Raw genomic sequence first — 23,397 nt, forward strand, 5'->3', positions numbered from 1 at the left:
GGAGAATGAGATTATTAGGGTTGATGTGTGGAGGTGAGATTGATTTAGAACGGGGGGATGAAGAGAGCGTGGGTTTGTGGCAGGCTTCTGACAGCAGGTGGTGGATAAGGTGGAGGTTTAGTGTGGTGTGAGTGGAGAAGAAGAGCGGTGACTTGGAGAAAAGGGAGGGTGCAGGTTCTAGTGGTGGTGGTGGAGGACCATGGTGGAAGAAAAGTAAATAATACTGGAGTTACGGGAGATGCAGTGGAGAGTATTTTATGTGATGAAGAGAGACAGAAGAGAGGAAGGAGGGAGAGAAGGTGGAGGAGACTATGGATGGAGGAAAGAGGTGGAATTGGTAGTAGAGGAGACAATAATGTAGCTGCTGAGTGAGGGGGGAGTAGAAGAAAAAAGACATAGTATAGATTAGGAAATTGGAGGGAGGGAAACGTTAGTAGTAGTAGTAATGAGCGTGAGATACAGGAACAGTACAGTTCAAATGTCAAAATCAGATAAAAAGAAGAACAGTGCTGGTAGATGAAAAGGCATAACTACAATGGTATATTATAAACAAAAGGAGTTTAGAACTGTTAACGTTGCAGGACTTTAGAATTAGGATAAAGTATACTAAAAAATATATAGGTGTGAAACAATTGTAGATACTACAGTGGTATAGAAATAAATTGACAGTGGTACTGTAATGATTTAAACAGTGCAGAGTAGAAAAACATACATACAAAAATTAAATGTGCAGTAAATTGGTAGTTGCTTGCAATGCTGAAGCAGGGTGTTATAACTTAGAACTGAGGAGTCTCACATGGCAGTGCAAGTGCGCCTGCGTGAAATTAAGTTCAAGCATGTTTGACTTCTGGTGGAAGGTCCCGAGCAGTGGTGGAGGGATCCAAACCCGGGACTCCTTCCCATACGGAAATAGCGGGGGTGCGGGAACAAACACCATATGAAAAGGTTCCTGCACTCAAACCACGAAAATGACAGCATTGTCGGAGCTTGATGAATTTAACTCCCATTACTAAGTATCAATTAACATATTGCATCGTTTGTATTATTAGTATCATCCTTTATTTTTATGGCGCCACAAGGGTTCCACAGCGCCTTACATATGAGCAAAACAAGAAATCAATGACTTACAAAACATTGAGGGACAAGAATATGGTTTATAAACCATGCTCCCTTCGCAATCATTAGACTCAAATAAGCAGCGGGGCAGCAGCAATTAAGTGTTAGGTGCAGTTGTAGGGAGTATAAGATAGTGTTAGTAAGGGAAAGGAGAAGCAGGAAAGAGGGCCTTGCTCATGAGAGCTTACAATCTAAAGGGGAGGGACAAACTGACAGGAGTGACACAGATGGGGTAGACAGTGAGGAAGGAGCAAGGATGAGAGCTGGCAGGCTCAGATGAAGAAGTGAGTTTTGAGAGCCCTTTTGAAGTTTAGTAGAGAGGTGTGGAAAGTCTAACAGGGAGAGAATTCCAGTGGTAGGGTCAGCACAGGCAAAATCTTGGAGGCGGGAGTGGGACGAAGTGATCAGCTGGCAAGAGAGGTGGCGTGCATTTGTGGAGCGAAGTGGGCAGGTGGGAGTGTGAAGGGAGTTAAGGTCAGAGATGTAAATGGGAGATTATCGGGCGAGGGCTTTGTATGTGAGTGTGAAAAGCTTAAATTGGGTTCTGAAGGGGGAAGAAGAGCCAGTGTAGGGCTTGCAGGAGAGGGGAGGCAGATGTAGTAGTTTGGAGAGATAGATGAGCTGGGCAGCAGCATTGATGACTAACTGAAGTGGAGAGAGGCGGGAATGAGGGAGGCCAGATAGGAGGAGGTTACAGTAGTCCAGTCTGGAGATGACCAGTGAGTAGATGAGGCTCTTATTAGCATTCAGGATGAGAAAGGGTCTTATCCTAGAAATATTTCTGAGATAGAAATGGCAGGACTGTGTGAGGTACTGAATATGTGGTTTGAAGGAGAAGGAAGAGTCCAGGATAACTCCAAGACAGCGCACTTTGGATGGAGGGACAAACTGAAAGGAGTGACACAGATGGAGTAGAAAGTGAGGAAGGAGCAAGGAGCAGCGGATTAGGATGAGAGCTGGCAGGCTCAGATGAAGAAGTGAGTTTTGAGAGCCCTTTTGAAGTGTAGTAGAGAGGTGTGGAAAGTTTAATAGGGAGAGAATTCCAGTGGTAGGAAGAGTCCAGGATAACTCCAAGACAGTACACTTTGGGGCTAGAGAAGATGGCTGTGCTGCTAATAGATAATTAAGTTGTGGGAGATGATGTTATGCGGGAGGGTGGGAAGATGATCATTTCAGTCTTAAGTTTAAGAAAGCACTGGGAAATCCAGGAAGAGATAGGAGAGAGACAGCTTTAGATACAAGCGAGGAGAGAGGGGTAGAGGTCAGGGGAGGAGAGGTACAGTATAGCTAAGTGTCATCAGCATGGAGATTATATTGAAGGCCAAAAGAGCGGATGAGCTCACCTAGAGAGGACGTATAGAGGGAGAATTGGAGAGGTCCCAACACAAAACCTTGGGGGGTCACCTATTGTTAGTGGAAGTTGGGGTGAAATAGAGTCAAGAGAGGAGACAGAGAAAGAGTGGTCAGAGAGGTAGGAGGACAGCCAAGAGAGGGCATTATCACGCAGACCTAGGTAGTGAAGTATTTGCAAGAGGAGAAGGTCGTTCACAGTGTCAAAAGCAGCAAAGATGTGGAGAAGAATGAGTAGAGAGTAGTTGCCCTTGGATTTGGCAGCAAATATATCATTGCTATCTTTCATGAAAAGACAAGGACATGCTTGAATGCAGAAAGGACAGTGTCTCATGTGAGGGAAAGATTCAAGAGATGGGCAAGATAAAAGCAGGAAATAGGAGAGAGGTAGCAGAGGAGACGGGAGGGAATAGGGACAAGGGAGGAGGTGGTAGGGGGTAAACTGAATGAAGGCCATGACTTCCTCTCCAGATACAGGGGAGAAATATGTAAGAGTTGGTAAGATGGATGTGGAGGTATGGTCTGGGAAAGGAGGGGCAGGAGTGCTGAGGGTCTGGTGGGATGAGATGCCCTGATGTATGGAGTCAATTTTAGATGTGAAGTGGGTGGCAAAGTCAAGGGCAGAGAGTGAGAAGGGGAGGTGAGGAAGGGGTGGGCAAAGGAGGGAGTTGAAAATAACAAAGAGATGCCAGAGATTTGAGGACTGGGAGGAGATGAGGTTCTTGAAATACAACTGTTTAGAGGGGGAGAGGGCAGCACAAGAATGAGGGCATAAATTTGAAATGGAGGAAGTCTGCATAGGTGCGTTATTTGCTCCACTGTCGCTCCGCAGTTTGTGAGCAGTTTTGCAGGTATCTGGTACATTTCGAGAGCGAGGGTTGAGGTGTGGCTCTTTGAGGGTGAGTAGTGATGGCCAGAGCAACAAACTCAAGAGCAGAAGTAAGGGAGACATTGTAAAGGTAAATGGCTTATTCAGGGCAGGAGAGAGATAATGAAGGAGATAAGCGAGTCAAGCAGGGAGAATAAGGATACAGTATCAATTGCCCCAGGTTATGCTAAGTGATGGCAGCCATGGAAGACAGAGGTTGAGAAGGGGTGAGGGATATGAAAAGAGAAAAGTGATGGTCAGAGAGGGGAATTGGTGTAATCAGAAATATCACAGTGGTGAGTGAAGACCAGATCAAGTGAGTATCCACTCAAATGGGAGGGCAAGGAGGTCCATTGAGAGAGACCAAGTGTAGATGTGAGGCCAAGGAGTTTAGAGACAGTGGAGTTTGTGGGGACATCGATAGGGATATTGAAGTATATCGATAAAAATTTTGAAGTATACCAATAGGGATAATGAAGTTATACAGTATATGGACTAAATAATTCCCACGAATTGCACTATTCAAAGATTTATAGATTTGTAAATTGTATTTACTTAAAACCTACAGGTGTCACTGTTGCCACTGAGATCTTGCCACTGGCCAAATCCTTTCCATGTGCTACAGGAATGTTGTGCAATGGTTGATAATACTACTGCTTTAATGATTGATGATTGCATATTGTTGATGGCAATATTACATATTAGTAATGGCAACAATGAAGAGCGCTGGACAAAAAGATATTCGGAGATTAACCAAAAATAACTTAATTGGAATGGATAGGTAGCATATGGAATCCCAATAGGCAACATGATTGCAGCAGCAGTACTGTCATTGAGGTGCACTGATTTTGTGTCCATTGGCAGTAAAAGCTTAAATCCGAATATGGCTCAAATAACAATCCAAGTAACACAAAGTTGGGACATAACTATTATTTATTATACTTTATTCATAGCCTGACATAAGGGGCCTGCAGTGCCTTACATAGGGCCTGATTCAGACCCACTCGCGAGCGGCTGTCCGCTCGCAAGTGGGTCGATGGTCTGCACTGAGCATGCGCACGACGGAGGGAGCTCCGTCGTGCGCATGCGCCAGACACGACGAGCGAAGGACTTTCCTTCGCTCGTTGTGTCCGATCAAAGGGGGCGTGCTGTCAATGTTGATTGACAGCACGCCCCCTTTGGTGGGCGTGCCGGGGGCGTTCCCACGGGAACGCCTCCCGTCAGAAGCCGGCCCACTGACATCACTAGTGATGTCAGTGGGAGTGATTTTGGCTCTGATAGAGCCAAAATCACTCCGGAGCTTGCGGTTGAAAACCTCAACCGCAGGCTCCGGCTCGCAATTTCGATGGTCGCGATGGTCACGACCATCGCGGCCATCAAAATGCACGCTCATATAGCCTGTGGGTGGTGACCCACAGCTATACGAGCGTCCAGGAGGACGCTCCATGAAAATGGAGCCCGGCCCTCATGCAGAGCGTGCGCTCTGCTCAGAGCGTACGGCTCTGAATGAGGGCCATAGTACATAAACAGATGCAGTGCAATTGTGAAACACTTACTGTATAAAATTTTGCAGTACATTGGGTATAAGTATACAGTATAACCATTGCTGTACATTTAGTCAGTATTCCCACAAAAGCAGCACCAGCTGAACCGAAAGGACTGGTGTTGCTATTGGTAGTGGGAAGTATATGATGATAAGGGAAACAAAAGCACCTGAAAGCTTGCAATCTATAATGGAGGGCAGACAGACAGGGGTAAAACAGAGGGGAGAGACAGTGAGCGAGGAGCATGGAGCAGTGGGTTAGGATAAAAGCCTTTAATAAAGAAGTGGGTTTTCAGAGCCCATTTGAAGCTTTGAAGATATTATATATTTTGAAATATTGTTATTTAAATGTTAGTAAGTTTTGTCATCCTGGATACCTGGTCTGAGATGATGGATTCTTTTTTGGCGAGCTTGCTGACTTAATTATCCAGAAACATGTCCCTCACCTTTGTACCAGTAATGACTAGTATTCCAAGGTTTGTATGCTAAGAATGGCTAAAGTTCTCAGTTAATGTGTTGGAAAATTTTATATATTGCTTAGATCTGAACATAATTGAAATATGAATATTTCATTTAATCTGTTTGTTGTGTCTTTTAAATATTCTACAAATAGGGGTATATTTACTAAAAGTCGATTTTAAATTGATCAATATCAATGTTATGTTTCTGGGGCTAAATCACACATTTACTAGTACTTAAAAAACTAATTCAAAAGTTGACTGTTAGTAAATTTGTGATTCAGTCCCAGAAACACAACATCGATTTTAAATCGATTAAAATCGATCTTTAGTAAGTATACCCCATAGAGTCTTTTATGGGCTGTTCTTGGAGGAGTTTCCCACATTACATTACTCCTATAATCAGGGGCCATTTAAGAGAAGAGAGGGTCTGTGTGCAGCCTCCGTGCGGGCCCCCTTCTCTCCGACAGCGCAATAGACTCTGGCATTGTGTAGGCACCATGTTCCTGGAGACATCTCTAGTGCGCATGCACAAATCACCGAGAAAATGGCCGTGTGAATAGCTACAGTATTTTTATTACGTTTTCAGTGAAATGCTTTTAAATAATATACAGTGAACTCAGGTTGCTATAATTGTAACAGCTGCATCCTCAGTGTTTCCTTTAGGAGACCAGAATGTAAGCCAAATAGCATATAACATTTGCAAAATATAAACTCCATTCACTTAATGCTGGAGTTGTAGACATTTTTGGGACATTGTGTATGAGCTATTATCTATATTTTATCACTTTTATAGAATACCCTTTATAAACCTCAAATATGTTGAATATATATTTTGCAATACTGCTAAAAATTGTGATAAGTACATACTTAGGAGCAGATATGTCAATAGTAAAAAAAAATGTTGAATAAAAAAAATATAGCTAAGCATAAAATGATCCGCACTAGAAGACACCTAATGTTAAAGTAGAACGTAAAAAACGACAAAAATACTTAGCTAGAAAATTCCATTTTGTCAAAGTGATATTAAACATGGAAAGTTAATCAAAAATAATTACTTTGCAAACTTGAGTACAATATGTTTACAGGCATATCATCTAAATATGCCTGTAAACATATAACATTTCAAATAGTGCGATCAATTATAATATTGTCACCAATTGTTAAATTTTGCTCCGGCAAATGTTTACAAGAATGTTTTTTAGACATCACCAATATTAGCATATATATTTTTAGTAAAATCAAGCATAGAATTCTTCCAAAACCCTTTTATTGTTCACATTTTGATGTTTAACATGGCAATTTTTTAGTATTCTAATTTCCATTATCTTAAAGTATTTTTTAACCAATTACATTTCTAAAGTATTAACTAATGATTCAAACATATATTTATAAAGATTATACACTATATTTGTTTTGAAAGACAATTTGAAGTAAAAAAATGTTGATCTTGTCATCTAATACTTTTTGGTAACAGACATTTAAGAAAATATAGTATTTTTGTATAATGAGAAAATAATTATTTGAAAACAATCAAAATATGTAAGGCCTCTCCAAAATGTTTTCATTTTAAAAGCTAACAGATTGTTCGCTTTAATATGGGTTTATTTTATAAATGTGCGGCAGCACAGACAAGGAGAAAAATGTATTTACATATGGTGTTTACTATTAAAAAATTAAAGTGGAATCATTCCAGAAATAAACTTCATAAAATTATCTTAATATTGTAATACATTTTATTTTTACATTTTAAACTAAATATATACTCTGATATAAAAATTACATGAAATTAACATTAACAATATTTAACATTCATTTTTGTACACCTTTGTTAAAATAGCAATTAATTTGAAGACAATACACAGTGGAATAAAAACTCTTAGAAATGTAACAATAGTTTTTTTTTAATTTGTGATAATTATATACTAACTCAAAATTTTGCATGTTACTCTACTTTCAGCCTCCACTATTGTTTTCCCTTTACAGAGTAATTCTGCATAACATAAACTCCCTATGCACAGATTAGTGAAAGCAAATATAGAATATATTAGTTATATTCAAATATGTTTTTACTTTAAAAAATAGCAGATGCCCCCTGGCCAGATTTTATTGGCCTCGCTAATTAAAGTGGCACTCAGCATCGTTTTTTTCAATAAATCAGAAACATACAGTAATAAAGATGGAAAGGCTGGTATTTTTTGAATAAACATTGGAATGATACATTTAACTATGTACTGCGCTGTAAGCCTCTGGAACCAATTCTGTGATTTTCTTGTCCACATTTAAAAAATTAAGGCCAACACATGATTGGTTGCTATGAGTTATAGAATATTTCTTTTTATAAATGGCACCAGTTATGTAAGTAAAAGTCTAAAATGTTAGGTGTGGAAGTGTAGTGTAGAATAATATGGCAATACTCTTGGCAACCAATCAGAAGTTGGCTTTCATTTTCTAAACTGCACTATAAAAATTAGATAAAATCTGATTGGCTGATATGGACAACTGCACTTTCCCTTTCCCACAATTTTATAATTTCACCACAAAATATAAAGAAACCAAGAGATGCAACTATTTACCGTAATTTGACACCACACACAATGTAGTCCGGTGAGGCCTTGATAACACTTAATGGCTTTGTGGCATTTTTCACATTTTGTCGGGCAGTTCCCTTCCACCCAAAAATGATGCATAACCTGCAAAATAAATGGGGTAATTTATAACATATCAGTATTTTCTGTTTATCATAGTCTAAAGACAGTGGCATCGTACTTACATTTGTGTTCTTTTTTGACTTCACGTAGGTTTTAATGCAAGATGGGGGCGCTCTGGCAACACAGCGTTCATGACAAGTATATTTGCAAACTGGAAAAACAAAATAAATGCATTGAAAGAAAGAGTAATAAATAACGATAGGAGGCTATTGAACTTTTGTTTTCAATTCTAGCAGAAGAAACACAACCACATTTCCAGATAAGGCAACGACAGTAGCTCCCAATAAATCACAACTTCGGCTGTTTCAGTAATTTCAGAAGGTCAATAATTACAGGAAACATTATGCATATAAAACAAGAAAACCTGATCAGAGCAGGGCAGGAAATGCTTAATCCAATCAGTCCCAACAAATTTTTTTTTAAAATGATCCCCCCCAAATGACAAGTACTTTGAAGACAAATTAATGGCAGCCAAATGGACTTGTGTCATTTGTTAATAAAATATCTACATTTTCCAAAATATAAGCTTATGAGCAGCTGGCAAGCATGAAAGTAAAAGCCATATGAGTTTATGATGTTCCGTATATTGGTTTATCCGATCCTTAAATAGCTGATTAGTCCATTTCCAGATAGCAAGTGTTGTCATAGATGCCATGTACTCAGCACGAGTTCATTTGTAACCTACAACAACACTATGTCTTCAATGCGTAAATTTGTTGCCTTTCCGGAATACACCATCTGCTTCCAACATTTGATTTTCCAGGGCACATTAGGCATCATAGTATCAATGTCATCACAAGGAAAACAAAACATTGTGTGTGTGTGACAATGAAAAGACATCCATTTCACTTGGAAACTTTAAACAAACCTTTGCACTATTGTCAACATAAACTTTGTAAAATATAAGTTCAACTGAATTATGATTAGTAGACTTTCAGGCATTCCCTTAGGCAGGCAAGAGTCTTTTGATTAAAATTGTAGAGGCCTGGTCTTTATACTATCTTAGATATCAGCCACTGATGTCTACTTAATGTTGAGTGTCACTAGATCTACAACAAGCCCCAAACCTTAAATTTCTACAATTACATCTGAGATTTTGAAAACTCTGCACTCGATCTCTCAGTTTTGCTAATCATCCTCTTATCCTTGGTTCCCATTCACTGTATATTTTCTACTTTGGGTTTCAAAAAGGGTAGAACTACCGCCATAACATCCCATTTGGCTGCCATGGAGCCCAAAAGTAAGGGGGGGACCAGTGACATGATCCTTCTACTGCCAAGGACTGCTCCTCTGATCCTTTGGGCTTTCACTTCCACTGTTATCATTTTTAAGAATTAGAATAATTATTGCAGTGGAAAATAAATCCCAATTAAAAAAAATATTTTTTGGAAATGTATAAAAAATTAATAACAAACTTTTATCAAAGTTGGTGAGGGGTAGCACCTTTTTAAATCAAAGTCCTGTGAAGAAGAGATGTTGGTGGACAATTTTTAATACATTTAAATGAATAATAAGTGAATGAGGATAGAAAAAACTTAAGATGCTTTTAATGTCATCAGAGAGCCCTAAAACAAGCAGAAAAAATAATAGCTGGACCAATAATGGAGAAATGTAGTTCAAGTTCAATGTGACCACTGGTAACTGTCCATTAAAAGTCAGCACTACAGAAGCCATAACTTGTAGGACAGCCCACCTTTAGAATGGACAATCTTTCATGTAGCTGTATTTAAACAAGCTTTCAAGGTATAAGTAATTACTAACACTGCCCACATTTATTTTTGAACATGCCTGCAACAAATAGCATTTAATCAGCAAATTAAATAATTACCATTGCTCAAGCTGTCTTTCCAGAACTGCTACTATATGTGAGTGATAAAACTTTCAACCAACCACTTCTAACAGCTGCAGGTAGAAATACTTTACTGTCTTTTGAGATATTTGTTTACAGGAGAGGAGGTTGGGGTGGGATTGAGAGGTGAAAGTGATGGCACAGAACAGATGTACAGTAAGAATATGGTTTCACAGAAACGTCTTTACAATAAGACGAAGAATACTTTCACCATTACCTTCCTGCAAACAGCACTTTCTGCCCTAATTTTACTATACCTCTGTCTGGACAGAGGTATACAAGTCATAAGCTATCTATATAATAATTCTCTAATGTCTGTCCTGTTCCCTACATGCATGTACAGTGGGAGCCCTACAAAGGCTCCCACTGTTAGGGAAACGGGACAGAGACAGACCTAGCCTGGTAGAAGGAGGACACACCAGGAACGGGGTAAGTATGGGGGTGGAAAGGAGCAGGGGGGAGGGAGGGGCGATCGGGCATGTATGGTGGGACAGAGCAGCAGAGGGGGACAAATTCTCCACTTGCCAAATTCTCCACTCTTTTGGTTACTTCCATATGTGGAAGTAACCAAACCCCCTACAGATTGCAGTATTGAAGTGCATGAGTCTCTCCCACCGTGGGGAGATTCGAGCCATGCTGCAAGAGGTCCGGGCTATGTCTGAGTGCTGGAATCCTGTTGGACATAGCAAATGATGAGAGTCCCTGGGTGGGAGTACCAACAAACTACTAATATACAGTAGGAAAGTGAGAGGTTTTGTTATGTTCAAATTTGTAAAAAAAAAAAGCTCCCTTAAGCCTTAGTAAATTCAGAGGTGCGGTTCAGTCCTCCAGAGATCAATTAAAAAAAAAAAAAAAAACAGATCCAAGACCAAAACACTTGAGGGTGGTTTTGCAAAACCAAAACAGGAAGATGAATCTAGATCCAAAACCAAAACATTGGGGTCATTGCACATATCTAGTAATAATAAGTCTAAAAAAGTTGCCATCAACTGTGCATGCCTTAAGCTGGTACAAAAGCTGCATTTAGGCTAAATGAAATACCTTAACACAGCTCCTCAGAAAACACAATTTACCCTTATTATATATAAATACTGTAATGAGTATTCTTGCTCACATGATAATGGAGTAAAGGTGATTTTAAAATATAACTTTAGCTGTAAGCCATATTCTATAAAATTGGACACCGTTTGTACAGTAAATCATAAAAGGTAAAAAGTAAGCCAGATAAAAATGGGTTTGGTTTTGGTAACCTCCCAAAGTATTTTTTATACAAGTGAGGTAAGTTTAAATAATACATATTGCAAACAACACAGACAATTATACTCTGTAGGGTTCATGGTTAAAAGAGTACAATGGGTGTGGGTATAGAAGATACAGTTTACGTATTATATGGCTATTTTGGCTGGAAAACATTTTTAAAATTACTTTATATTATAAAAAAAAATTAGCTACTTTTGAATCTGTTTTAATTTTACATTATTTTTATCATTTAAAAAAAATGCTTTTCAGTATTTATACTATAGTAAAATTCTTAATAAAAAAATTGATTTATACCTTTCCATTCAGTTTTTTTTCTATAGATTATTTCTACAGGATAACCCCTATTATTGTTGAAAAAAACTCACCTGTCAATCTTTTATATTTTATATAAAGTCTCCATTTTTCTACAGTAAGTGTACTGTTATCACAGTGCACTATAGCCATGATAATAAAGGTAATTTATAACAGAATAAATAAGAAGTTCAAATCCACTTTTGTGCCATCAAATCCTATGTTTGAGCTCTTATGGTCAATTTTGTGGCATGTACCTGAATTTGCATCCCAATATGGTGGGTGCTGTTTGCACTATAACAATGGGAGAAAAGAGCAGATTGACGTGTACTGTGCTAAATCTGGAGTAGGTGGACAAAGTCAGTCTAACTTTGCTCTTCATTTAAAAAATTTTAAAAAAAATGGAGAAATTAAATTTTACTTGATGGAATCGTTAAGTGATTGTGAAACGGTGAAGAAGGCAAATTTAGGAGACATTCCCTATTTTAGCTGTGGGCACACATTTTTTTCCTCTTCGATGTCCATGAGTGGTCAGAATTACTAGAGACCAAATCTTTTCATATTTTTTTTAATGTGATGCATTTTCTGTGTTACAGTTGCATTTTTGCTGCAAAAAATATTTCTATGTGCACTTTGACTACTGTAATAAAAATATGAAAACATAAAAGTAGCACACATAAAAGTTGTAAATTAAGTAAGTGATATTAAACTGGCAGAAGGTTAGACTTCAGTGATAAAAAGTGGTAGGAAGTTGGAATTCGGTGCTAAAGTGGCAGGAGGTTGGTATTCAGTACTAAAGTGGCAGGATTTTGGTATTTGGTGCTAAACTGGAAGGAGGTCCTGGTGCTAAACTGGCAGGAGGTCCTGGTGCTAAACTGGCAGGAGGTCCTGGTGCTAAACTGGCAGGAGGTCCTGGTGCTAAACTGGCAGGATGTCCATGCACATTTTAAGATGCAAATCCACAAAGTTAGAGAAATCTACCTATTGTAGGAGTGTTTTCAAATAACAAAATTGGATATTATGAAAACTATGCCAAAATGATACCCCCTGTTAGCTCATTCCATAAGTCTAAATCCAAAATAAACTAAAAAATCAAAGTGTATTAATGGTATGGATGTGCAGGCTCGGATAGGTTCGAGTTTGCACGTTGAGTTCGGATTTTTCCCTCCAAAAAAACGGAACTCAGAAAGAGGCTAAACGTCATCTTACATGGACGAACATCATCATTCCTGGACTTTTGTCCAGGAATGATGATGTTCGTCCATGTAAGATGTCTTTTGTCCAGGAATGATGATGATCGTCCATGTAAGATGACGTTTAGCCTCTTTCTGAGTTCCGTTTTTTTGGAGGGAAAAATCCGAACTCAACGTGCAAACTCGAACCTATCCGAGCCTGCACATCCCTAATTAATGGCAATGAAAATTAGACTGAGGCTGTAGTTTACCTAGATCACATTTATCTACAGAGTATCTCATACTGTGGTACTTGTATTACTGTCATTATACTTTAATTTGATAACAAAGGCATATTATTTAGTGCTGCATGTCAAGGGAATCATGATAGTTACAGATTACAAACAATGACATGGAACAGAAGGTAAAGCTGGCCCTGCCCCTATGAGCTTACAATCTAAGAAGTGTGGAGCAGGGCCTTGACTATTTCTCTGCGAGAGGAGCAGACCATGGCGCAAGTCTGAAGGGGGAATAGTATATTAGGTTGTTTAGTTTAAAATTGCGACTTGGGGAGAAGTTACTTTTCCTTCTTGCCACTGGTGTTTAGAATTATGTCTCTGGTATGGAGAACACTTGATACATAGAGTAGAAGCATTATTATCCACAAGTTTAAAGGAGCCTTGGATGACCAGCATTTCTGTGCAGCTTCCCGTGGCATGGTATGGTTAGACTAAATAGAGACAATAGAGTGTAGAGCAGGGATATGCAACCTGTGGAACTTCAACTACTGTGAAACTACACATTCCAGCATGCTGAAACTGTGGCAGAGCATGCTGCAATTTGTAGTTCAACAGCAGCTGTAGTGCCACAGGCATAGGTGAAACTGGGGGGTGGTCCGGGGGTGCACCAGACAAGCCATTAGCCCAATCTACCATATTTAATGAACGCAGTAGTGCTGATGTGAGCCGGACCGCCTGCTACAGTCGCCGGCTGCGAGCCAATCACAGCTCGTGAAATGGCAGCCAATCAGGAGCGGATGCTCGTGATTGGCTGCCGTTCCGCGAGCTGTGATTGGCTCGCAGCTGGCACCTTCTTTGAAAAGCAGTGTCGTTGCCAGCAGCAACAGGGCAGTCTCTTACCTGTCTAAGTATGTAATCTCACGCTGTCTCTTACCTGTGTAAGTATGTAATCTCCCGCTGTCTCTGACCTGTGTAAGTATGTAATCTCCCGCTGTCTCTTATCTGTGTAAGTGTGTAATCTCCTGCTGTCTCTTACCTGTGTAAGTATGTAATCTCCCGCTGTCTCTTACCTGTGTAAGTATGTAATCTCCCGCTGTCTCTTATCTGTGTAAGTGTGTAATCTTCTGCTGTCTCTTACCTGTGTAAATATGCAATCTCCCTCTGCGAAACATGAAAAGGGGGGCGTATCTCGAAACCATGCCCCATGTTTGAGTGGCCACACCCCCTTTTTTGGAAAGCAAAAGGGACCTTTTCATATCAGGCCCCATGCCCCCTGCAACTCTACAATTTATTTATACAATATGTGATAGATTTTTTTTATTATTTCCAAGAAACAGTAACACAATATCTGACACTGTGCTAAAACTGGGACCACTCATTACCAGATCTCTAGTTTGAAGTTTCGCCTATGGCCACAGGTTGCCTACCCCTTGTGTAGAGACTAGTATTTGAAGTTATACTGAGAGCTGTTACCAAGTAGAAGGCTGTGGAGCTCACTAAAGGAGGAACAGTGATCCGTTCATCCAAGTGTCCAGAGAAGTGGTTATAACCCTAGCCTGTGTGCGTGTTAGGGCCCTGATGATTTAACTCCACTTGGTGTGAAGGATTAGGGAAACTGCTAGGGAGCAGACCTGAACCCAAAACCAACTGGCATACTAAGTTGCCGATTCATCGGCTTCTCCTTCACCGACTATGAGGACTCTAGATTGATTGAAAGATCTAACCACAGCTGCTACTTTCTGTGGGACAGCAAGTGGGTACATTTGGCCTGATTAAGCAAGCAACGCAAAGGAGAGAACGCACGCACATGTCTGCTGCGAGAATATGCTAATCAATGCATACGCACGGAAACCGCAGCACAAAATGCAGATGCCCAGCCCTGTATTAAGTCTCCCATCTCCCTTTACTCAAAGCCTGATCAGTACGCAAGATAGCGTAAACATCGGTAACATCGAGAACCAATCAACCACATTTGCATATTAGTGGTTGACCAGACCTCGTACAGGATCTTGGCAACTTCCTGTGTGCACGGAGTCTCATCACTGCGCCCGTCGCCGCACTGGTATAATTATGGACGCCCCTAAAACGGCGTCCCACCACACAGGCATGCCTGCGTTCGCCAGACCACCCCCCCGTCACCACCCACAAACGGCACTTCCTGTCAATCAATATCGGAAGGGGGCTGCGTGTAGTCTGCCTCCACAACTGAAACGTTGGAGTCATGTTATCTGCGTACTGGATCCTAGACACAGTCAGAAAGACGCCTGCGTTTTAGCTGTCAGTCCCCGTTACCTCCCACAAAACATTCGCTTCCTGTCAATCACTGCGAGTGAATCCTCTCCTCACTGCACCCGTAATTGCAAATCAGCTTTCACTACTAGAGCATTCTCTGTCCGACAGTCTCCAGTCTTTTGCCTCCTTACCCAGGTTAGCGCCAGTGCTCAGGGCACCCGGGCATTGTACTTTTGTTGCATTAGCGGTGCAAATTAGATGCACATATAACGCAAAACTGTGTGGACACATCTGTAGTTGTTTTTAAACCAAAAGATAAATAAAAATTATTGCAAACATTTTTGCGCTATCAGTTTTGACCTGTAGTATTACATACATGCCTACTCTCCCGGGACTGCCGGGAGCCGCCCAAAAACTGGGTGCCGTTCCCAGCCCCTCGCAAGAGTAGGTTAGTCTCCCGGAATGGCCGCCACCCCCCCCCATGTCTGCTCGCAAAAGAGGGTGAACCAAGGGAGCGATGATGCGATTCGCTCTGAATCGCGTCATCTTAGCCATGCCCCCTGCTTTATAATGCCGGATATTTCAGCATTATAAAGCGGGGGGGGCACCCACCGCCCACTTCAGCCGCTGCCCACACCTCCTTCTACACCAACCTGGTAGCCCCATCGGTAATGATGAGTTATATTATACCTCTCGTACCCATCGCTGCGCAATACAACTGAAAACAGTATTGGAAATTACCAGTCCTTAGTGTTTAGTGTCGCTTTAATACATACAGTATTCCAAGGCATCGTATAGCTGCTTACTGACGCAGTTACATGTGTATTGTCTAGCTGCATTAGGCCCGTATTCAATTTGAGGCGAAAAGCCCAGATACACGAAACTTTTTCGCCGATGACATCACTTTCGCCTGTTTTGCTTTTACCCAGTATTCAATTTGAAAGAGGCGGAAAGTCAATGCAATGTAATAGGCGGAAAAGTTTCGCCTATGAATAGCAGGCGGAAAAAAGTGCAGAATTGGGGTTTTGGGGTGCAACATTGCGGGAAACCCCCTGCAGCCTTCAGGCAGTCCCCCAAAGGTAAACTGTGTCGAAAATTAAAAAAAAAAACACTTAAGGACACCCCAAAAAATTACTTTGAAAAAGGGGGCAAAAAAAAAAAAATGTTGGGGTACAAAGTTAAAAACTAGCGAACTTGACTATTGTCCCCAAGTATGCCCCAAGTGTTTTTTTGATTGCAGGTGCTTACGGCAGGTGGATTTTTAACGATATGTTCAATTTCACTTTAGCAACTTTTAAATATGCTGACCCCCATTTTCAAGTACCCCAAATTTGCTGGGATAAGTTATTTTCTGGAAAAAATACTCCTGAATATTATTCTGCATCAGGTATAGAAAAACGCAATTTAGCAGCTATTAAGGCAGTTTAAAAACAACAAATACCTTCAGGAAGTCAAATTGGGGGGTACCATAGGGAACCCCCATGTCAGAGCAACTTTTGGGGAGTGTCATGCTGATTTCCCCAAATCTGACAGGACTTTCCGACTGTTCAAGTTTCGCCGGGTTCCGTTTTCGCCTACTTTCAAATTGAATACGGGGTAAAGCCGGCACGCGTGCGATACTTTTCCGCCTACAAAACAGGCGAAATAAGCGAAAAGTCTGGGATACGAAAAAGAATCACGGCTCGGCTCAAATTTAAAACGGCTCTTAGTCGGAATAAAACTTTCAGTATTCCTTTCCTCATCTATCTCTCTACTCTCTCCTTCAGCGGTAAATAGAACCTTTTCATTATTTATGACTGGCTGGTTACTTTATCATTTCACATCAGAAGAGGTCTGTGGCAGAGCATTGGGATTTTGTCTCAGCTTCTATCATTCACACTTACAGCATAAAGTGATATTTCATTGCTTGTGTATGGCGGGGAAGAGTAAATGGGTTGTGGTATTTGCTTGGATCAGAAGCCATCAAGCTTTCTAAAACACAAAGGGGGAGATGCACTAAGCCTTGTAGAATGATAAAGACGAGATTAATAAAGTACCAGCCGATCAGCTTAACTGCCATTTTTCAAACACAGGGGCCTATTTACTAAGCAGTGTTAGGAGACAGAGTGAAAAGTGATGGGAGCTGATTGGCTGGCACCTTATCACTTTTCACTCTGTCTCCTAACACTGCTTAGTAAATAGGCCCCCTAGCCTGTAAAGTGACAGTCAGGAGCTGAATGGTTGGCACTTTATCTCTCTCCAGTTTATCACTCTCCATGGCTTAGTACAACTCATAACATAAAATGAGTTATCTGTCTAATGCAGTTAGGCATGTGTGGTCATTTTCATACTGGAGAAAATGTACCCCCTTTCCCCCCCAGCACATGTCATTTTGGGCAAATACACCTATGCATCTGCTATGCACATAGATTCATGCCTACATTCTGTTTTTGTTTTTTTGTGGGGGTGTTTGGAAGAGCCTCTGTAAACTTGCCCAAAAACTCGTGAAGGACATCATTTATGAAGTCTTGAAAGACGGCTGGGGCGTTGGCAAGTCCAAATGGCATTACCAAATTCTAGTAATGCCCAGAGTGGGCACTGAATGCCATCTTCCACTCGTCACCCTTTCTAATATGGATTAGGTTGTAGGCGCCCCAGAGGTCTATTTTGGAAAAAATGGTTGGTTCTCTCTAACTGATCAAAGAGAACAGATATTAATGGTAATGGATAGGAATTTTTGATGTTGATTTGATCGAGACCCCGGAAATCAATACAAGGTCGCAGCAACCCATACTTTTCTCAACAAAAAAGAAGCCTACACCAATTGGTGACTTAGAATGGCGAATTAAACCCTTGGCCAATGCTTTCTGGATGTAGTCGTCTATAGCCTTACTCTCTGGAACTGAGAGGGCATAAAGTCTACCTTTAGGTAGCTTGGCTTCCGGAACTAAATCAATAGCACAGTCAAAGGGCCTGTGCGGAGTAAGTGCGTTTGCTTATTTTTGGAAAAAACATAGAGGAATTCATGATAAGGAGCAGGCAATTCCGGAGGGGCCGTTGGTGGAGGAAGTTGAACAGCCCGTACTGGAAGTGAAAGGCACCTTGACCTACAATCCTACCTCTATTGGCGGATCTCATCCGAATTCCAATCTACAACCGGATTGTGGTTTCTGAGCCACAGTAGACCATGAACAATCAGCACCAAAGAACAATGCAGCAGATAAAAGATGAGCGATTCTGAATGCAGGACTCCCACAGATAGATGGTGTTTGGAGCTTAACTACATCATTAGACAGCTGTCTTCCATCCAGTCCACAGCTGGAAATTGGTTGCAACTAGGTTTCAGATGGCATACCTAAGGTCTCAAAAAAGGAACAGTCCATAAAATTTCCAGCTGCTCCACTATTCACAAAAGGCTGAAGTAATTACTTCTCCCCCAGACACCAGAATAGTCGTAGGTATCAAGAAAGAGTTTTTGGGAGAAACGGATGCAAGGCCTAGATGTAGTTCTCCCGGCAGATCTAGACCTTGCCATTTCCCGACTTAGATGGACATGCATTGGCAGTGTGTACTTTTCCTTCACAATAAAGACAGAGACCTTGGGTCCATCTTCTGAGCTTCTCTTCTGTGGATAATCAAAAAGCCTCAACCCGCATAGACTCAGATTGTTCAATTGAGAGATACCAAACTGCTGACTGAGGAGGCAAGGTCTTTTTCCAGTCTATGTTCTGTTATGCGATGGTCAATGCAGATAGCGAGATGCAACAGATTATCTAAGGTCTCAGACATTGGATGTTGGACCAAGATATCTTTAATTTGATCAGAAAAACAGAGGCGAAATTAGACTGCGAAGTGCCGGGTCGTTCCAATTGCTATCTACAGCCCATATGCGGAATCAGTGCAAAAGTCCTCAGCTGCTTTCCTCCCCTGTTTAAGGGACCGTAAATTAACCTCAGCAGAAGCTGCTTTATCGGGGTTGTCATAAAGATGCCCTAAAGCATTAAAGAAGCCATTGACTGATTGCAGGGCTGAATGAGTCGAAGGCAGACCAAAGGCCCAAGTTTGAGGATCACCTTGAAGCAGAGAGAGGACTACACCTAGGTCATAGTTTAAAGTACAATTTGCAACCTTCCCTAAAATTAAGGAATGTTTTACGGTTTCCTGAGTACTGATCCGGAAGATTGACTTTAGGTTCTTTAGCAGCGGCTTGTGCAGATAACAAGCGAACATCCTGCACTTGCAAAGACAATACTTTCTAGGTAAGGGCTTGAATCTGTGTAGCAGGAACTTGGGCAGGATTGAGACTTGGATCCATATCAGTCACACTGTATAGGCCAGCTATAATGTTACAGTCTCCTAGGACTCCCCATGTAAGACCTCTAGAAATATACAGACGAGGTCTTCACCAAAACAGCCATCCTCTGTTCCCTTAGAACTGTACACGTTTGCCGGCACTTAGGTGGCCACCTGGACTTAACTCAAGATATTAGAGGCTTACACGGTTATCCTAAGGCCACAAGATGTTATGTGACTGTTTGAGGACTGGAAAGGTGAGGTAATCTTGCTGAAGTCTACAAGGTAGAGCTCGCGTGGTTGAGAAGTAGCTAGGACAGCCAAGATGTAGCTTGAAAGCCCAGTAGAAAAAAAATATAATATATTACCAATACACTTCTCCAAACAGCAAATCAAAAATCACAGTCCTCAGGGCAATTCAGGCGATTCAAGCCAGAATAAAAGCAGAGTACCAGGCTAGTACAAGAAATTGATAAGTAATAATTATCATTTAAACTAAGCAACAGAGTAGCGGCACAAACATGGCAGTTTAAAAGAATATAGCACATTTATGAAACACAGTGGCAGAGCAGTGGGAGACAGTATGGCAGTTTCATAAACTATACAACCCTATAGAATGTTTTCATTAATCTAGAACTAGTAACCTAAAATTAAAAGCCTAGTAGAAAATATAATATATTAACAACACTCTTCTCCAAAACCACTAGTTTAGAAGCTGCTTGTACAGTAGCAGCAAAATTGTCAAAATAAAAAAAGAAAATGTGTGGGATTCCTCGCCCCCCCAAATCAATAACCAGCCCTGGATCTCTGGGCTTGGTCTGGTATTGGAGAATAGGAATTGTAAAACTGTGTGAGGTTCCCCCTATTCTCCAATAACCAGCACCAGGCTGAAGGAGTCTTGCCATGGTTGATGGTATGACCCCTTGTCATACCATCAACCAGTCTCAAACTGGTCAGCCCAGGGCTGGATTTCCTCAGAAAGTGGGGACCCGAAAAATAAAATAGGGTATCTTCCTGAGGAACTACCAGCCCATGGGCTCTTCCACGCACCCCTGGGCTTTGGGTATGTGGTAAAATAATAGTTAAAATGTTTTTAAAATTATGGGGTCCCCCTTCAAATCAATAACCAGCCTTAGACCTCTGAGTCTGGTCTGGTATTAGAAAATAAGGGGGGGGGGGGAATGGCAACCAACCCCAAACTGGTCAGCCCAGGGCTGGAATTCCTCACAAAGTGTACCCACTCGTTTTGAGACCCGGATTTGGCTGGGGGAACCCGAGGCATGCCTCAGTTCGACTAGGAACCCCACAGTTCGAGTGTGTTCCGTTTTCAACAAAACCGTACCACTCCTCTCTAGTAAGAACTAGTCACACCCTGAGGCCTCATGGATGTCCCTAAAATTTACTGAATATCGGTCCTGTCCATAAAATGGCTGCCTCCGCGGTCTACAGACGAAAGGTCCACAGAGATTCATGAAAAACTGAATGTACATGCTGTGTGTTGTAATTGTAAACTGTACAAATAATAAACATTATAGTTTTGCTACTTACATGAACAAGACAGTCCTTGTTTTCCGAGGCCGATCAGCATGTTCAAGCAGAGATTGCAGTAGGCTGGTTTGTTAAAGTGCTTTAGTCGCCACACGTGCTGTCCATCGTCCTTTACGTTCTGTGGATAACAATGCTGAAGATTAGATACTGGAAAATATATTTATATATGTATTAGATGCACATAAGGTAAGTAAATTTGCACAGGTGCCTTATATTGCCTCAAAATTCACACAATTTGTTCATAGACTCCCTCCATGTAAGGAACTAGATGATCAACTCTTGGGGTCACTAAGCCTTGGAGAGAGAAAGTGGAGCGAGATAAAGTACCAACCAATCAGCTCCTGTCATTTTTTCAAACACAGCCTGTTAGGTCACAGTAAGAAGCTGATTGGTTGGCATATTATCTCTCTACACTTTAGATATAGCCAAGGTTTAGTGAGTAGACCCCTTGTCACTTATTTTGCCACGATAAATATCCCTTTCTCTCTCTGAGGTCCTAGGACATGTGCCAGCATGATGCGGCATTTTATAAAGTTTCCACACAAATTAGTTTTTTTAAATTAAAACCTGTACAAGACTACCGCAGAGGCGGGGGACATAGCACTGAGCTTATCGCCTCTGCTGTACAGGAGCGGAAGAAGCAGTGCTTTTTTCTGAGTACGGTACTTTTTCTCATAGAAAGAAAAAGGCACTGGCAAGTAGTATAAAACTGCAGACACAGATCCCAGATCAGCACCCCACAAAGAGAACTGACAAAAACCTAAAATGAATGGGACATTTTTCTTTGTTAATAAATTGAGTCCAAGACACAAAGCAAAAAACACTGGACTGGTTTGAAGTCCATTTACTCCTGGTAGTCCAATGTGGATCTGGTGCATCGAATGGATCCTGGCAGTATCTAGCATCCCAAGAGTAGAGCATGGGAAAAGGGAGCCCTAAGATCCACGCCCAGAACTGAATTACATTGACGTCAATTGAACTGGAGGGTCAACAGCTGCTCCATCATTCAGAATTGGTTTTCCATACTACGTCAATTGAGGGCATAGGTACTATTCAGTGCCAGATGCTCCTAGTCAGCGGTTATCGGCACGTATTAAGCTGGGTACACACTTTACAGATATATCTGTAGATGATGGTTGTTCATATTCACTGAACGGCCATCCTCTACCTTTTGGCCGCGGTTCCCACTAGCCGGGGGGCATATATCTGCAGCCGACGTGATATGTCTGTGTATTTTTTTAGCATAAACAAAAATCAGAAGGTTCCCATTGGACTACACTGTGGAAGATAACTTTATTTTTTTTTATAACAGTAGTAAAAGAAAGGGCACATTAAGTATTTATTAAAGTTAAAAAAAAAAAATATTTAACTCTTGTGTGTGTTTTATTTTCTGATTTATTATACACTAGTAAAATCGGGATGGGGTTTTAGTAATCTGGATCCCATTAAACTGGAACCAGCAGGGTGGTAGAGTAGCCAATCAGTGGCGGTTCTAGGGGCAGGCAAGCAGGGCTATTGTCCAGGGCGCTGCTACCTGGGGGGCTGGCCGCAGTCACACCGACGGTGGCATCTAATCTGATGGCACAAGCCTGCTCTTGCATGCCACGGCACCTCCATTTTAGACAGTAATAACCCACTCAATCACAGAATGCCGGTGCCCACTGCCGATAGTGATGTCGGGTTTCTGGCTGCAGGAAAAAAGAGGACGGCCTTGGAGCATCAAAAGCAAGGAGGAGGAATGCCTACCTTCATAAGGTAATATTAAGGCAAATGGCAACCCCCCCCCCCCCCAGTGCTGCTTCGCTGCCCTGCAATTAGTATTTTATTATTCTCTTTGTCCTTTTTCTTTTTGCGACCATGACCACGCCCCCAATCAGGCCACACCCCCAATTACATCCCTATATATACAAGTCCCAGAGGTGACGGTAAGAGCACAGCACGTATCAGTGTGGGGCTAGTGGTGTCTTTGAGGGGAGAAGGTGGGAATGCAGTGTTTTTGTGCATTCCCCTCCCAAAAGAGGCTGAAGAGGCAGGACCACATGCACATTATGTTGTTGTTCACTCCTAAATGTCCCAGCCCTGATTTAGTGAAGACAGGGCGGAGAAGACACTGAGCACCCTCTGGTTGTGGCAGTGTACGTAGACTAGAAATTGTATAACAAAACTTTCCGAGCAATATCCTCATTTAAGTTAAAGAAAGTGTTTCAGTATTTTCCATGAGCTGCACATGCCATCTAGTGGTCATAAAGTAGAATCTCTCTTTACTTTTGAACAACTATTTGTCTTTCCTTGCAGGGACAGAGCTTGCGATAAATCTCTGCCCCTGCGAATCCCCTCCGGAGCCTTATCACGGTATTTTTGCAAAAATACCATAAGTGCCCCGCGCATGCACCGACTGGCCGCCGATGCTACCCCCCCTGTCGCCAAGCCCCGCCCCTGTTGCTAAACCCTGCCCCCATGATTGCAGACCCCCCGCGACCCCCCCACC

At 41.5% G+C, this 23,397-nt stretch overlaps 1 protein-coding gene across 1 annotated transcript in view; it reads right to left on the bottom strand.

Moving 5' to 3' along the window:
* The window catches only part of DGKB (diacylglycerol kinase beta), a 511,490-nt gene that overhangs the window by 446,033 nt on the left and 42,060 nt on the right, over nt 1–23,397 (bottom strand). The window contains exons 8-10 of the mRNA XM_088453127.1: nt 20,910–21,027; nt 8,109–8,197; nt 7,912–8,028 (exon numbers count right to left, since the gene is read on the bottom strand). Of these exons, the coding sequence (XP_088309253.1) occupies nt 7,912–8,028; nt 8,109–8,197; nt 20,910–21,027 (324 nt within the window). The remainder of the gene's footprint in view (nt 1–7,911; nt 8,029–8,108; nt 8,198–20,909; nt 21,028–23,397) is intronic.

The sequence above is a fragment of the Taudactylus pleione genome, unplaced genomic scaffold, assembly GCF_031769625.1.
Source record: "Taudactylus pleione unplaced genomic scaffold, aTauple2 ptg000571l, whole genome shotgun sequence".
NCBI classification, from domain to species: domain Eukaryota; kingdom Metazoa; phylum Chordata; class Amphibia; order Anura; family Myobatrachidae; genus Taudactylus; species Taudactylus pleione.